Source organism: Oncorhynchus mykiss, chromosome 13 (genome assembly GCF_057628025.1).
Source record: "Oncorhynchus mykiss isolate SJ-2025 chromosome 13, ASM5762802v1, whole genome shotgun sequence".
Classification (NCBI taxonomy): domain Eukaryota; kingdom Metazoa; phylum Chordata; class Actinopteri; order Salmoniformes; family Salmonidae; genus Oncorhynchus; species Oncorhynchus mykiss.
The window spans coordinates 59,931,904-59,947,398 of record NC_143034.1 but is presented as its reverse complement, the minus strand read 5'-3'; the positions used below and the strand labels follow the sequence as shown (position 1 = coordinate 59,947,398).

At 45.2% G+C, this 15,495-nt stretch overlaps 1 protein-coding gene and 1 long non-coding RNA gene across 21 annotated transcripts in view; one reads left to right on the top strand and one right to left on the bottom strand.

Moving 5' to 3' along the window:
- The window catches only part of dnm2a (dynamin 2a), a 45,541-nt gene that overhangs the window by 2,739 nt on the left and 27,307 nt on the right, over window positions 1-15,495 (bottom strand). For 3 of the 20 annotated variants that reach the window (XM_090197008.1, XM_090197010.1, XM_090197009.1), the window contains 12 exons: window positions 14,334-14,420; window positions 13,859-13,929; window positions 12,637-12,690; window positions 12,364-12,415; window positions 10,935-10,961; window positions 7,899-8,009; window positions 6,069-6,178; window positions 5,754-5,865; window positions 4,979-5,143; window positions 4,504-4,727; window positions 3,954-4,196; window positions 393-3,050 (listed from right to left, as the gene is read on the bottom strand). In XM_090197008.1, the coding sequence (XP_090053134.1) occupies window positions 2,981-3,050; window positions 3,954-4,196; window positions 4,504-4,727; window positions 4,979-5,143; window positions 5,754-5,865; window positions 6,069-6,178; window positions 7,899-8,009; window positions 10,935-10,961; window positions 12,364-12,415; window positions 12,637-12,690; window positions 13,859-13,929; window positions 14,334-14,420 (1,326 nt within the window). In that variant the 3' untranslated portion in view covers window positions 393-2,980. Of the gene's footprint in view, window positions 1-392; window positions 3,051-3,953; window positions 4,197-4,499; window positions 4,728-4,978; window positions 5,144-5,753; window positions 5,866-6,068; window positions 6,179-7,898; window positions 8,010-10,934; window positions 10,962-11,174; window positions 11,187-12,363; window positions 12,416-12,636; window positions 12,691-13,858; window positions 13,930-14,333; window positions 14,421-15,495 lie in introns of those variants that run through there. The other 17 variants (XM_090197016.1, XM_090197018.1, XM_090197017.1 and 14 more) reach the window with 10 other exon arrangements.
- Window positions 6,941-8,178, top strand: LOC118938315 (uncharacterized). The gene is made up of 2 exons (XR_005035584.2): window positions 6,941-7,078; window positions 7,557-8,178. It is a non-coding gene; the product is annotated as an uncharacterized LOC118938315 (long non-coding RNA).

Here is a 15,495-nt window from a genome sequence, read left to right as displayed (position 1 = left end):
TGAACATTTAAATGAAAAACAGCATACTTGTACACCAAAGGCCTTCTACAACCCACCACCACTATTATTACTAACACTACAGCAGAGTATTGAGTTGTATAGTAGAGTATGTGCACCTTGTATTCAGAGAAACATCAGGAAGGAAGAAAAAAGAAGAATGAATAAGTTATTATTCCAGGAATTCCTGTCCTTCACAACTTTCCTTCCACTTTTAACTCAAGTCAAAAGGAAAGCAGCCCGTTGGCACAGAAACACCATAGCAACATCCACAGTGAAGGAGGGGGAAGAAGAGAGGAAGGCAAACCAGGAGAGAGAACCATGAGGACAACCAATGAGAGAGGAGAGAGAGGGGGGACCACACAAGACACAAGGAGACACCAACCACCAGTCTCTTTATTGTACACAACACCTCTTTATTTAGCGCTCATGTTCCAAATGGGTTCATTTGTTTATTCAAATCCAGGAAATTACTAGAGGCACTTGACAAGGCTTTGCAAAAACTAAAGAAAGATTGACGCAGGTCAGTTCCCCCCACCCACAAGATGAAAGATACAGAGCATGGAGAGTGTGGGGGGGGGCATCCATTATGGAGAAAAGGTCGTCACCAACATCTTACACTTTACAGATCAGGAGATGGGGTGTAGGGGGACAGGCTACAGTGACCGGTACCGTCAGGTGACAGGGACACTTTCATAAGGAGGGGACGTTTTCGATTCCCTTAAGACTCTTCAACATCAGAGAGTGACAGCATAAATGTAAGGCCAAATCTCTTCCTAGTAGGGGTTCAATACTTGGTCAAGATATTGAAACCTTTTGGAGCATGGATAGACTCCATTTCCCAGAGGCTTTAGTTGGAGTTAGCTGAGATCAGAGTCAGACACCCACTAGCAGCACGGTCACTGTAGACAGACCTGATGGGAAATGTATGGGAAGAAAAGCACATTCTGCCCAGAAAATATGGTTTTAGACAGTTCCTACCAAATTCACCCTCGACCTGTACCACAATCTGTGTACAAGGTATTGGACTGAGCTCTATATAGTTTGGACAGGTTCTCCAGGCAGGATGTATATGTACACCAGAAAAAGCAACAAAAGTTGAACTCCCGCCCCCTGCTCGCCCTCAATATTTAATCACCAAATCAAAACATCAACATAGTCCATTTGTCACTCACCCTCCAACCCCCCCCCATCCCACCTCCAAAATTCCCCCAGTATGATCAAATTACCATCAGAAGAATCAAATGATATTCATCGGTAGAAAATCCCATCTGTGAAGAGACACTCTTCACTCCTATTTAAACCCTCCCAGTGGCAACAGTTATTCCAACTAGAACCCTGTAGTGGAAGTCGCTACCAGAAAGACATTCAGTCTCCCTTCCGGAGGAGTAGTAGTAGGCTGAAGGTGCAGTATACAGCTGACATCATTTCTATCAAAACGATACATGACAAATGCCCAGGGTTATAAATAATGAATTAATGCGATCTGGAGATTAAATCTCAACATTTCCCTACATCCCAAGCGAAGTCAATATAACGGCTGTGTGTTAGTGCTTCAATTAGTATAACGATTACTACACATTAAAATGTTTGGTTTTCAATGAACACCATTAAACATCATTCTCCATCCATTCCTTTTAAAACTGGAGACATCACCATCTCTGTGTGTCTGTACTGAGACTGTCCATCAGCTATGTACAACGGTGTTTCCAAGACACCGGGAGGATCTCTCGTCCATAAAGACAAATGACCATTGAATTGTGACAGGAAGAAGTGTCGGTCCTAAACCGCCGTCTCTCCAGCTCTAACCACATAGCTCCCCCTTCCCTTTCCCGCCTCCCCACCTTCTCACCCTCCTCCAGGAGAACCTACTGTACTCTCCCCTTTACCGGTCCTTGTCCTGAATGGGACTTTGAATGAAGGTTGGCTAAGGCCTCAGTGAGATTGACTTAAGGTGCTGGGATAACTCTATACTTAAAAGATGTGTGGAGAAATCATCTCAAAGTGCTGACAACTCTCTCTCTGTTTATTGTGCATAGTCTTAAATTAATGACAACCTCAACACTACCACTGGATGTATGGATGTACACAGAAGTGCTTCAAGTGGTCAATCTAGATGACATTTTCTCAGCGGTGGCAGGACATTCCAATAACAGGCCCATTTTAGAAGGCTGCTCTCAGCCTCATGTGTAGCCCTGCACTGCTAAATTGTCTTTTTATGCCTCCTTTTGCTGTGATTTGAGACTGGTTTTAAAGCTACATAGAGGGGGCATTAAAACAGACAAGTCACTCAAATAAAATCAACACCACCGTAGTCGTAATAACAATAACTATTTTCCAGTATGAAATCAAATTAGAAAAACCAAAAAAAAATGAACAGGATGTCTGTGTATATTACACAGAGGTGTCGGGTGTAGTAGAGCACGAGGTGAGGACACGTCTAAAGATGGAGGGAGGGAGGGTAGCTAGCGTTTTACGTTTAGAAAGGTTGTGGACTATGCTGTCGTCCACATTTTCAGAGAGGAAATTAACGATTCTGTTACCACAGAAAATAGGTCGCTTAGGGTCATGTCACTTCCATGTAACCATCCACATCTGATGCCGTGACTGCACCCTGCTGGTCAAAGGTGAGCGATTAAGTCTTGATGAATCTTTTGATACATATGGTATGATATCCAAAACAGTGTAATTACATCTCTTCTGATTCTGAGGAGTCAAGTGGTTATGGTTCCTTTGCTTCTTTAGAATGTGGAGACCAGAGAGCCCACATGTGTAGGAGACTAAGGGAGGGTTAGCAGCTTATATCAGAGAACAGTTTGAGTCGACTACATTAGATAAGTCTGGTTGAAATAGAATATATCAATGTGCATAGATACTGTATAGGGGCCCCCTCCTCCCCTGCTCTCTATCCCTCCCCTCTGGCCTCAGTACACACATAGTCTCACACACACACAGGTGAGCCTGGCTGGTTCTACTGGGTAGTCTAGTCTAGCAGGGAGGGCTCGGCAGGGCGGATTATGGTGGGCCGGTGAGGGGCGCCAGGGGGTCTTCGGCTGCAGGGAGAGAGAGAGAGAGAGAGCAATGAAACAAACCCAGACAGAGCGAGCAGGAGAACAGATGAGAGATTGTGAGACGTGAATGGAGAGAAACACTACCACTGAGAGAGATCGGGAGAACAGATGAGAGATTGTGAGACGTGAATGGAGAGAAACACTCCCACTGAGAGGATAGGGAGAACAGATGAGAGATTGAGAGACGTGAATGGAGAGAAACACTCCCACTGAGAGGATAGAGAGAACAGATGAGAGATTGTGAGACGTGACTGGAGAGAAACACTCCCACTGAGAGGATAGGGAGAACAGATGAGAGATTGTGAGACGTGACTGGAGAGAAACACTCCCACTGAGAGAGATAGGGAGAACAGATGAGAGATTGTGAGACGTGAATGGAGAGAAACACTCCCACTGAGAGGATAGGGAGAACAGAAGAGAGATTGTGAGACGTGAATGGAGAGAAACACTCCCACAGAGAGACGGGAGAACAGAAGAGAGATTGTGAGACATGAATGGAGAGAAACACTCCCAATGAGAGAGATAGGGAGAACAGAAGAAGAAACAGAGAAAGAGAGTTGAGCACAAAAGAGAGAGGAGTTAAGAGATGGGGTTTATGAAACCGAGAAGATAACCACGATAGAGGAAAGAGAAAGGAAGAGAAGTATGTAAAGAAAAGGTTAAAGTAGTAATGTGAAAGGTGGGACTGGGAGGAAACTTAAATCCATCTATTGACGTCAACAGTCAGTCAGAGCCAGGTGCTGCAGTTACAGTGATAACCTGGCAATTCAACAATGAATTAAGAGGGTTACACAGGTTAATATAGTGTTGATGAGGAGACATTATTCCTGTGTGAGGATATAGGTAGGTAGGTAGGAACTGCTCCCTCCTGAGAGGTGGTCTTACCTGGGCACGCCAGGGGGGATGCGAGCGGGCCGAGAGGGGATCAGTGGGGGGGCACTGAAAGGGTCCTGATGGTTGTTGCTGCCAAAGGCGTTAATGGGCGCCGGGCCCGGGCGAGAAGGGATGGGGGGCCCCCCAAACGCTGGGGAGGGGTTGAGGGGTGGTCCCGGCCTTGGGCCACTCACTGCAGGAGGACGGCTTGGGGGAGGGGCTGCTGCGGCCGGGGGGCGGCGCTGGGGGGTAGGACTGGAAGGAGACGAGAACAGAGAGAAAGAGGTGTGGGGAATGGAAAAAGAACAGACAGACAATGAAATATACATTATACAAACACTGCACAACGATAATAAGCTTTGGTCGACTGTATAGTCTCTTACACATGACCCCCTTTAGTTCCCACATGACCCCCTTTAGTTCCCACATGTGACAATGGATGAAGCAAAACATCTTCCATTTAATGAATGAGAGAATTTAAGGTACATTCACTCAATCCACATTAATGTCAAAGTCAACAAATCCCTTTTGTATGTGTGAATGTGTACACACACACTCTCACCTGGCTTCCTGCATCCAGCTGTCGTTGACGGGCGGTGGCACGGGGACCGTCACGGTGGTGGTGGTGATGTCACCGATGATGTGCAGTGCCTCCTTGAGGGCGTGGTACATGCGGAGCATCTCGTCGCGGCGCTGCGCCTGGTCAGCTGACTCCTCCATCAGGCTGTTTTGGTCACCTGACGAGTACAGGTAGGCCAGCAGCTCTGAGTGGATGAAGTCCTTAGCCTGGGGAGGAGAGGAAGACCATGGACTGCAGAGAAACAGAGGTGTCCTACTCCTTTCACTACTCACATCATACTAGTCTGCATGGAAAGATGGAGTCACTGAATAGTCGATCTTCAGTGATGCTAGAAAACACAAACACCCCGGCGCTTGTGGAAACACAACACAAAGGTACACGAAGCTGTGTGATGGAATCCCTTGCTATAAGACAGAGCCTGCTCAGTATAGACTGTCTCTAGGCTTTTTTCACTCACGCTGTTGATCATGAGGTGCATGATGGTCTTGGGCATGAGGTCCCTGATGGACTTGTTGACGATGCCGATGTAGGAGTCCACCAGGTTACGGATGGTCTCCACCTGCCTCTCCAGCTGGGGGTCCATGGAGAAGGTTTCTGACGGGGCTGTATCCTCAGTGTCCACCTGAGGAACACAGAGAGAGACGTTACTTCTGAGTGAGGACACGTGACCGGTCCAAACAGGTACCTGTCCACACACGTACCTGTTCTCTGAGTGTTTGAGGTCAATACACGATAGCTAATACTACTGCATGCCATTGGGATACCTTTGCGGTAGATGTATGCCATTGTGAATCATACATCCAATCGCTCTGATATTAGTACCTCATAATCTCCCTTGAGATTCCCATGAATTGGCGTGCATGAGAAGAAACAAGCAGTAGGACAATCATCAGTGACGTCATCAAGAAGTATAGGTGCATGCCTAGTGTTCATCAAATACTGACAAAGGCTGTCACCACAACGCATCCGTTCGTTTGACCTCTGCTTCGGCTAACATTCAAACTTCAAGGGTCGGTTTACCAGACACAGATGAAGCCTAGTCCTGGACGACAAAACCCTTTCAATGGAGAATCTCTGTTGAGCATGTCCTCAAGTCTGTTGAGCATGTCCTCAAGTCTGTTGAGCATGTCCTCAAGTCTGTTGAGCATGTCCTCAAGTCTGTCCAGGACTAGTCTTCATCTATGTTCGGGAAAGCGACCCAAAGACTATTTGAGTGAGTTTGGGTTCAGTACCTGGTCCTTCTCAGGGTAGACCCCAGCCCTCAGGAAAGAGGCTTTCCAACTGTCCACGTCCTCCTGGGTGTCACAGGCCAGCTCAATCTGACGCAGGTCCTTATACACATTCCTGCTTGATGGATGGCAAAACACAATCAGGGTGGGTGTAAATTCTATTTCATTTCAGTCAATTCCCTAAGTAAATTTCCCTCCATGCTTCTTGATGAGAATTTTGTAACATTTAAATGTCAGTTCACTTCCTGATTCACTGAATTGAAATGACAGACTTGTATGGAACAGGATACACATACACAACACATCCATTTCCCTGACCTGGATTCAGTGTTGAAGACGCCAAATACGTGTTTGGTGGACATGAAGCCTTTCTCCACGTCCCTCAGCTTGAGGTTATCTAGGGGAAGCATGTACTTCTTCTCTTTCTCCTAAAACACAGAGAGAGGGGGGGACGGGGGATCTGAACTCATAGCAAAAACATATTGAGTAACAAATCCTTGAAGCCATTAAAAACACTAAAGTACACAAATAAGAGGAAGCCATGAAGACAGCCATGAAGAAACTGCTTCATGGGTAACTTTGAAAAACAGTGGAATACAACACTAGGCTTCTCCACCAATGAGCAGAGAGAGAGGAATGCATTTCCTCTGTATAAGACCCAGACCACCAGGCTGGTGAGAAGAGAGGGAGAGAGGAGGAGCATGGGGGAGAGAGAGAGAGAGAGAGAGATGGGGGGAGGGATGCCAGCTTTGCACTGTTGAGGAGAAGCATCTGGAAGCGTTTGTCTGCACTAACAGAGAGCGCTCAGTCCCAACAGTTACATCACTCTAAGCCAATGTCCTAGTCTCTCTCTCACACACACACACACACACACACATATAACCACACACATGAAAACATACAAACACCCATGTGCTTGTGCAAATGCAAACACGTAAACACAGACGCATGAAAGTGGCATACAACCACAAACCAAGACAAACATACACACACACACCCCCCCCCCCCCCAAAACCGCCCCCAGTAACCCAGTACGATTTCCTGCAAATTCCAAAGGCAGATCCCTGCTGGAACATTTCAACCCGCCTGCCACGTCAGTTTGCTTCCACCATCCTCCCTCGCTCCTTCTCCTCCTTCTCTTTCTCTCGCTCTTTCCGCCACAGAGGACTGGTCAAAACTGAACGGTACTAGTTGTTTTGAGGCGTAGTCAGAGTGACAGGTTAAAGGTTTGTCTTCAGCTCTGGTCAGCGGTATCTTTTGAAGCTCTGTGTTTCGCTGAGAGAGGGGACATCTTCGCCAAGGCCTGGGCTGCTCTGACCGAACTAATGGTAAGTTTAACAGTCAGACTAGATTTCCCAATGCATCCGTCTGTAAATGTTTAACTTGCCTAGGATGATCCCTAGTGCTTCTGGTTTACTTCTTTAATATTATTTCAACTTTGTTCCAGTAAAACATCATAAAGTATCATCGACATGCCTTTTCCATATATTTTCCAGCCTTTGAAATGGCCTACAGAGCATTGTAAATCTGACTGTAGAGAGTAGTGTGGTCACAGAGTGGGAAAAACACAAAACGCTGTTTTGTTCATGTGCACAAAGTAAATACAGTAATGGCTGTTGGAACTTTAAGATGATCAAACAAAGTTGTAAAGCTCAACATCTCTCCATTACATCAACATACTAAATTAGTCAATACAGTTATATATTTATTTGGACCTCAGTCTGAGTTTGGTTGCTTTCTTTATCAGAGGAATGTTTACTCTCCCTCCATCGCCCCCCCCCCCCACCACCTCTGTCCTGTCTCTAGGGCAGTGACCTGCAGCCGGAGCGACCCCGCGGACCTTCCCCCCTCCTCACCCCCCCGCCTGCCCAGTGTTCAGACTACCTGTTCATCAGGCTGAAGCTGAACAGTAGTCTGCACATTGGTTAGGCTGGGCCGGGACACACACACAGGACATATCTAAACACCAGCCAGCAGGGGCTCTGGTGAGAGGCTCTGGCCGGGTCTGATTCTCCACCATGACAATGAGAGGGAGGAGGGAGCATGCAATGCAGATCATATATCAGCCCATGGAGTAGTAGCAGAATCTTTCTGCCAGTTTGTATTGTACTATTTTGTGTTGTACTTATCCCAGCGTTAGACACTCACCTCCTCATCCTTGTACCAGGATAGTGACTCTGCGGTCAGGACGAACCAGTACTCCTTGGAGCCTCCCTTCATGATGCTGATGTTGATGGTGAGCCAGCCTTTGCGGATGACCTGTTAGGGGAGAGATAGGGGTGGGGGAACAGGGGAGCGAGGGGTGGTGGGGGACAAGGTATACCAGGAGGATGGAGGGAAAACAAGTCATTAAAGTACTCATGATTTACCTCCTGGAGATCTTGTGATATGACTAACTTAACTGACCAATAAAAACCTTACCTGGGTACTCAGTGTGAGTTTGGTTGATCCTGTCTTACCAATATAAGCACTAAGATGTTCTACATACTCTAAATTAACTCTTCTATTCTGAGTATAAAGATTTACAATTCCAACAATGTTTCTGAACATGATCCCTGATGTATACAGTAAGCATACGGTGTGGAGATTTAAACAGGAAACCTCAAACAAACCTTAATGACCTCAAAACTAACTAATATGGGGCATCCAGACCAAATGGGACCCACACAGGGTCAGGGATCAAGGGTCGGCGGTGGTATGTTAGAGTGAGCGGGTCAGTAAAAGCTAGCCTATACACGGTTAGCCAAAACAGACTAGGGTTAGTGGGTTAACTGGGCAGAGTCGTCAGACATACACTCCAGCGTAGGACACTGTAGGAGGATAAACACCTATGTAAGGAACAGGACATAGGGAGATGGAGAGGCAAGAGGAGGAGGGTCAGACTGTGGGAGAGGAATACAGCGATATGCAGAGACAATGGAGACGGGTAGACTGAGCCACAGCTCACGGAGTGGACGGGTAGAGAGAGAGGGATGAACAAAAATAAAAGGATTTAAGGAAGGGAGAGAGGGAAGAGAGATGAGGCAGGGTTGAGAGGTTCTTTCTGTAGACGAGTTGTATTAGAGCAGGGGTCCTCAACCTTTTTATGCCCAGGGACGCCCTCGCAGGCAAACCGACAACCCAGGGAACCCCATCCTAAGTTAGCAAACATTGTTTTCACGACTTGTCTTATCAGGTGAATGATAATGTCAAGCAGAAGTAATAACATTTTAAAATGAATAGATTTGGTAAATAGTTTTTCATTGTTTTGACCTCCCCACATATAACTGGAAGAGGAAGTGTAAACTAACAGCCTATTTGCTAGAAAAGGTAACTCCAAACACATTTTCGCTAAGAACAACTGTTTAGCGCTGGTTAAACAAAGGTTAGCCATGTCTGGACAAAAATGTATGTCCAAGTCAACAAAGCTTTGCAGCAGCACTTGCCACAGTGGTAGTCTATTCACAGGTGCTGTTTCAAAGCCTATGTCAGATACACCAGTGAGTGTAATTATCTTTAATTAGTGTAATATGTTCAATATTAGGAGTTGAAAAATAAAGTTGACATCAGAAATATACTCTTATTTTCTACTGCATGTAATTCAACATTTGCTTATTCTGTTGCTAGCGATATTCATAAAAACCTTTAAATAAAAATCCCTTTTTTTGGGACCCCTGCAGTACCTCGTCAGATATCTAGGGGGCTGCTGACCCCTGGTTGTAGTACCCCTGTATTAGAGTAATGCTCTCATTGTTACTGCCATTTCAAAGACCCATCAGGTGAGGCAGATCTCAAGCTTGGACAAGGATGCTGTCAAGTTATGCCGATAAGACAGAACATCAACCTCTCTCTCCCTCTCCTGTGTCTTAAAGACTGATTGGGGGTTATGATGGGGAAGGGGGTAATTAGTAGGAAAGTAGCAAAAGAAATGAGAGGGGAAGAGGCAGTAACATAGGAGTTAGCTAAATTCTCAGTTTGCCTTGGCGAGGAATTGCCTTACACCCCTCTTTAATGAGAACTTTTATTTATGTATTTTTAAACCTGGCTGGCAGTCAGTGGTCAGTGTCGTAAGTGTTGAAGGTGAGAGACAGACAAGAGGAGTGTGAGGTGACAGAATAGGGATAGTGAGATGCTTTTAATGCCATGACACTTCTTTCCTCACTGTCTAAACAGAAGCCCTGACATGCAGGATAGGTCAGTGATGACAAAATACAGACATTTAGCCTGTTCTATCTTCAGCTACATCTCATGTTCAGGTTATTATCACTTGAGAAAAGTTATGCCACTAGATGGCATCATTGCCTCAATTCCTGTCAAAAGTAAACACATTATTTTAGGTCTTCTACCAGCTGGTAAATCAAACATTGATTCATTAGATGTATGGATATAAACACATTACAAATCATTATTAAACCCAATTTATATTACTTCAAAATCAGATTTGATCAGAGTTATTTTATGTAAATTATATTCATTGATTGAATCATGACGCCCCCCCATGCCCTTCTACCATCTACTGCCACCCTCTGGTCCCTGATTGGAATGACAGTCACGTGTGCTACTAACATATTGTTATAGTGATGATTGGAATATTGAGTTGTGGAAAGTTGATATGCCACGATAAGTTATTAAGAGAGAAAACATCAAGAGGAGATTTCAATGACCCCAAAAGGATGAAAATGTGAACATCTAGTGTATGATTGTTGGTGATTCATGTCTCCTACCCCCATTCCTGGAATGTTCAGGACCCTTCAACAGCAAGGCAAACTGTGGCGGTCACTACTTAAACCCCTGGACAGGGCAGCATGGGTAAGGACCAAAAGCAGGAGAACTGACACCAGCCACTCTCACATCCTCCCAACTCTTCCATAGTCTTTCACAGGGAATCACAACATTACACTTCAGTGTGGTTCAAGAACGTGACAAAAAAAATACAACAATTCTGCCTGTGCTTGGACAGAACTGGTTTCAACAGGTTTGAGAGTAAAGAGTAAATGTTAGTAATATTCTATCTACTTGTCCAATTAAAGACAATTGCTGTCTTGTTAAGTGAAACCAATAATTATTGAGCATAACCCAGATGTTATTGAGAAAGCCGTTACCGATTACGGGTAAGGGGTAAAGCCGACGAGAATTACATCTCTACGATACGACTCTAATTGATTCTCTGGTTTGCCATAAGTCTTGAGACTTTGAGACTACTACCTTCTCCTGCTCGCCCTCTCTCAGTCCCTGTGGAGTAGGGAAGATATGACGAGAAAAAACAGCTCATTGTTTTGAAGAGGAGTTCTGTACACAGGAGTAACCTGGAAGAAGATGTCATAACACCAATTCCCATAACCTCCCATTCTTTCCTAAGTGTCAGATGTCTGGCCTCAGTTCTCCTGCTCTGGTGACCCCTGCTGACTCCTAACAGGGTGTGGCTTGGATCTGTGGGGTACTTACCAGAATCTCACCCTGCAGGGATGGGAGGGGGGTTGGGGAGTGGTTAGGGCAAAAGATGGCAGGATAAATCATAGACCAGGGAAAAAGGGGGAAGCAAGCAAGCCAGGGAGGGAGGGAGAGTGGCAAAATGGGTAAGGGGAGGAGTGTGTGTGTGGGGTGGGGGCAGGAAACGTTTGAAATGGTAGAATGAAAGGTTTGAAGGTGAGAGACAGAAATGGAAGGAATCCATGAGACAACCGGAAAGATGGAGAGAGAGGTTGAGGGATAGAAAGAACGAAAGATGGAAGGAGAGAAAAGATGGAGACAGCGAGAGATAGAGAGGGAGGGAGCAAGAGAACAAGAGTTACATGCGATTAGATTTCCTTCAAGTACCACACATCGGTTATTTGATATTGGTTGCTTCATTGAGCGAAGCTGGGTCCCATGAACATTCTGAATTACAATACAAAAAGTGCTTGGGTTAGTTGAAAACATAAAACAATTCTATGATTGTTGCTTTGCTGTTGGGTATCAGGCCTTGGTTGTGTTGCAGTGCCGTGCAAATAGTGATAAAGTAGTGATAGTTGTAGTAGAAATATAGCTGTTCATTTCCTATGCAGGGAAGCAGGGAGGGCTTGAATGACTCTAGTCTAGGGCAACTCTCCCCTCGCTGAAATACAGTGTTAAAAGGTATTTCTATAGGATGCAATGTATATCCTAGAAAATATGTACCCTTACTAGGTTTCCAGGAAACTGAGAAGTGCACTCCATAAGTGTTGATGACATTGAAGCTGACATAACATAGTCACATGATTTCAGGTATTTAGATATCACATCAATAAAGACTTCAAAACACGTTTACAACTGTTTGGATGACACAGGAAGAGAGGTGCCAGGTTTATAACACAGTGGCCAAGGAGGAAAATTAACATCGGACTTAAAGACAGGATGGTATTTGGCCATGATTTGCAGGAGTTATCTTGAAGCTACTTATGCTTAAGTAAATAAGTGCTGTGAGGTTGTAAGTGTCAGGTTAGGTTACTAGTAGTTGAGTCTATTAATTGGTAGCATAGGGTCAGAGGTCAGGTATGTTACAACATGTAAACATGATAGAGGGGGAAGTGTCAGTCTGGGGCAGCTTAATCTGGGGTTGATCAGATTGGGAGGGCTGGGTAAGTAAGAGGGTGGGAGGAGGAGGGACAAAGTGTACCTGGTTTGGAATGGCCCTCTTCTTGTTCTGGTGTGTATTTCTCTGCTGGGCACTGTTAGAAAAGGACAGGTTCAGACAGAAAAAAACACATTCAAAACCACAATCAGCATCAACAATGTTTGGGTAATAATGTGTATTGATCAATCAAATCGTTTAACAGCTATCAAACCTGTCCTACAATTCAAGTTATCAAACATAGTCATGGAACAGTGGGAGTGGGGTCTGGGGGAACGGGCGGAGAGGAAGAGGGACACCCGATTTGTGATAGCCCACCTGTTGTTGCCGTACCCTGGTGGGCTACCATCATCGTGCCTTCTGAAGTCAAGACTGAAAGTGACGCCACGAGAGACACGTTACCACCCCTACCTACCTGACAACACTTCTCAGCAATCCATCAACCCATTCTCCATGCGGATGATTGGAAAGGAACCCGCACGGCATTCAGACCCGCAAGGGGCAATGCTATGTTACGTAATCAGATGCATACCTCAGGCAGAGGGAAGAGACCATAGAAACAGAAGTCATTATATTTCTATGGAAGAGACTTTCAACTCAGCTAGCTACATGCTGTGCATCCTATTGCTACACTGGAGACAGTGTAGAGGGCAGAGGTCAACGCATGTCAAGCTCTGGCAGGACATCCAGTATGAGTGTCTAGGGCTGACCTATCAGCAAGATGCAGGAACTCAGGATTCCAAAACACCATGTTATTGGTAATAACCAACGCAGTCAACAGATAAAAACTCCACTCAAACTCACTCAGTTCAATCCCTAAGCACACAACAAATAAGGGTCCTTGAAAAAAAAAAAAAAAACAGCTCCAGAGAGACAGGGTAAGAAAGGGAGGGTGCACAACCTAGCATGCTTGATTCAGCTCATTAGAGGCAGAACTAACCGTGACGGTTAGCAGAGCTAGATCGACCTTGTCTGACCCCTAGCCTCCCCTCCCCTAGAGCGTATTCTACGGTGTTCTAACCACGTTCATTGATCTGCCTTCATGGTGGATCAATCAGACTGACCGAGTCACAGCTGGTTTATAGCATGTAGATCAAGGATCCACAGATATTGATCCTAACAAGGGGCTGTAACTCACAAAAGAAGTGGTAATTGTGGTTTATAACAACAGTGGTCTCTGTGAGTGTTTGTGAGGGGGGGGGGTTGTGATAAAGTGGCCAAACCGCGATTGAGGTATTGATTGTTTCAAGTCTATAGGGAATGGCACTTACTGTAGGAATAACTATCAAGCACAGGCAGTCAGGCACACAAGCTTATGGGACTCTACCCGATCCATGTTCAGCAGAGTTCAGTTCAGTCCATGCCCAGTTCAGCAAACAGTACAAATCTGGCTTTGGGCAGTAGTGAGTTAGTCTGGTGCCCAGGACTACACCACAACCACACCTTCAGCTGGGAGCTGAGGCACGAGCATTAGGGAGAGAGAGGGGGAAGAGGTGCTTGGGTACAGGGTGTGGTGTATTAGGGTGGTGGGGGTTCATACTTGGCGAAGCCTATGAAGTCCTCGTGGTTGGTGTTGATGTAGGACAGCTCAATGTCAATCAGCAGCATCACCTAGAATGAAGACAGAGCTTCACTATGACAATAGAGTTCATTTACATTCACTTAGTCGTTGAACAGACGTCATTTACAATCCGCGCATCAACAACCACTTATCACAATCAGGCAAAGCCAGTCCTAGTACAGAAAAGACAAGTACAAACAATCGATTTCAAATGGAGAAATATATTTCTTAAATAATATTTATAATATTTCTTAAAAATCTCCTGTTGGGAGGGTTTCTCTGTCAGTGGTCAGGTCCTGCATTAAAAAAGCATCTCAGAGTAGGAGTGCTGATCTAGGATCAGGTCCCTCTGACCACATCATATAATTCATTATGATCTAAAAGGCTGAACTGATCCTACATCAGCACTCCTACCCAGAGACTCCTCGTAAAAACAGGCCCTAAATGCACTGACCTGGTCCTTGGTCTTGCCCTCTCTCTCTCTGACGTAGGTGGTGACGATCCTCTCGGTCTCCTCTCTCAGCCGGGGGTAAGAACCCAGCTGCAAGGTTATACAAAACAACTGCAACACTGACCATATAGATAAAGAGAATCACTAGCATACACTAACACTCTGGCATGATTATCCAGGCAGACCTACCTTCCATTTACATGTACAACCGTCAGGAGATGAAGCACAAACTGAGTGTACAAAACATTAAGAACACCTGCTCGTTCCATGACATAGACTGACCAGGTGAAAGCTATGAAACCTTATTGAAGTCACCTGTTAAATCCACTTCAATCAGTGTAGATGAGGAGAGGAAACAGGTTCAAGGATTTTGAAGAGGGTGAATGGGCAAGACAAAATATTTAAGTGCCCTTGAACAGGTTATGGTAATAGGTGCCAGGCGCACCGGTTTGTGTCAAGAACTGCAACGCTGCTGTGTTTTTCACGCTCAACGTATCACGTATCAAGAATGATCCACCACCCAAAGGACATCCAGCCAACTTGACACAACTGTGGGAAGCATTGGAGTCAACATGGGCCAGCATCCCTGTGGAACGCTTTCAACACCTTATAGTCCATGTCAAATTGAGGCTGTTCTGAGGGCAAAATGGGGTGAAACTCAATATTAGGAAGGTGTTCTTAATGTTTATTACACTCCGTGTGCAGGATAGGGGAAGGACATAGGCATTCAGCAGTGAATATAGTAATCATATTAACTACCACACACACACTCCTTAAATGGGCATGCACACAGGATGTCTGTGATCTATGGCATAAGGGCAGAGCTTTCAGCCTCAGCTGGGAATGACCACGATGGACACCTTGAGGAGTGATGTCATGATGATTAGCTCTAGTTGACTGGAGTCAACCTTTAAATGGATCAATGGCTAAAATACATAGAAACATTTAGGAAATTAGATCATTCAACCTAAAAAATTAATATTTTAAAAAGTTAATTAACTTACAGTTGACACTATTGTTTTCCTGTGACAGTAAACAATCATTCCAAGCTGACGGTGATTGCTGATATTATTTCATGTTAGTGAAGAAGAGATCAGGAGAATGAAGAAGAGGGTGAAGGACAGAGTGAAGGGCAAAATCCTTTCTTCAGCTGAACTAATACCAG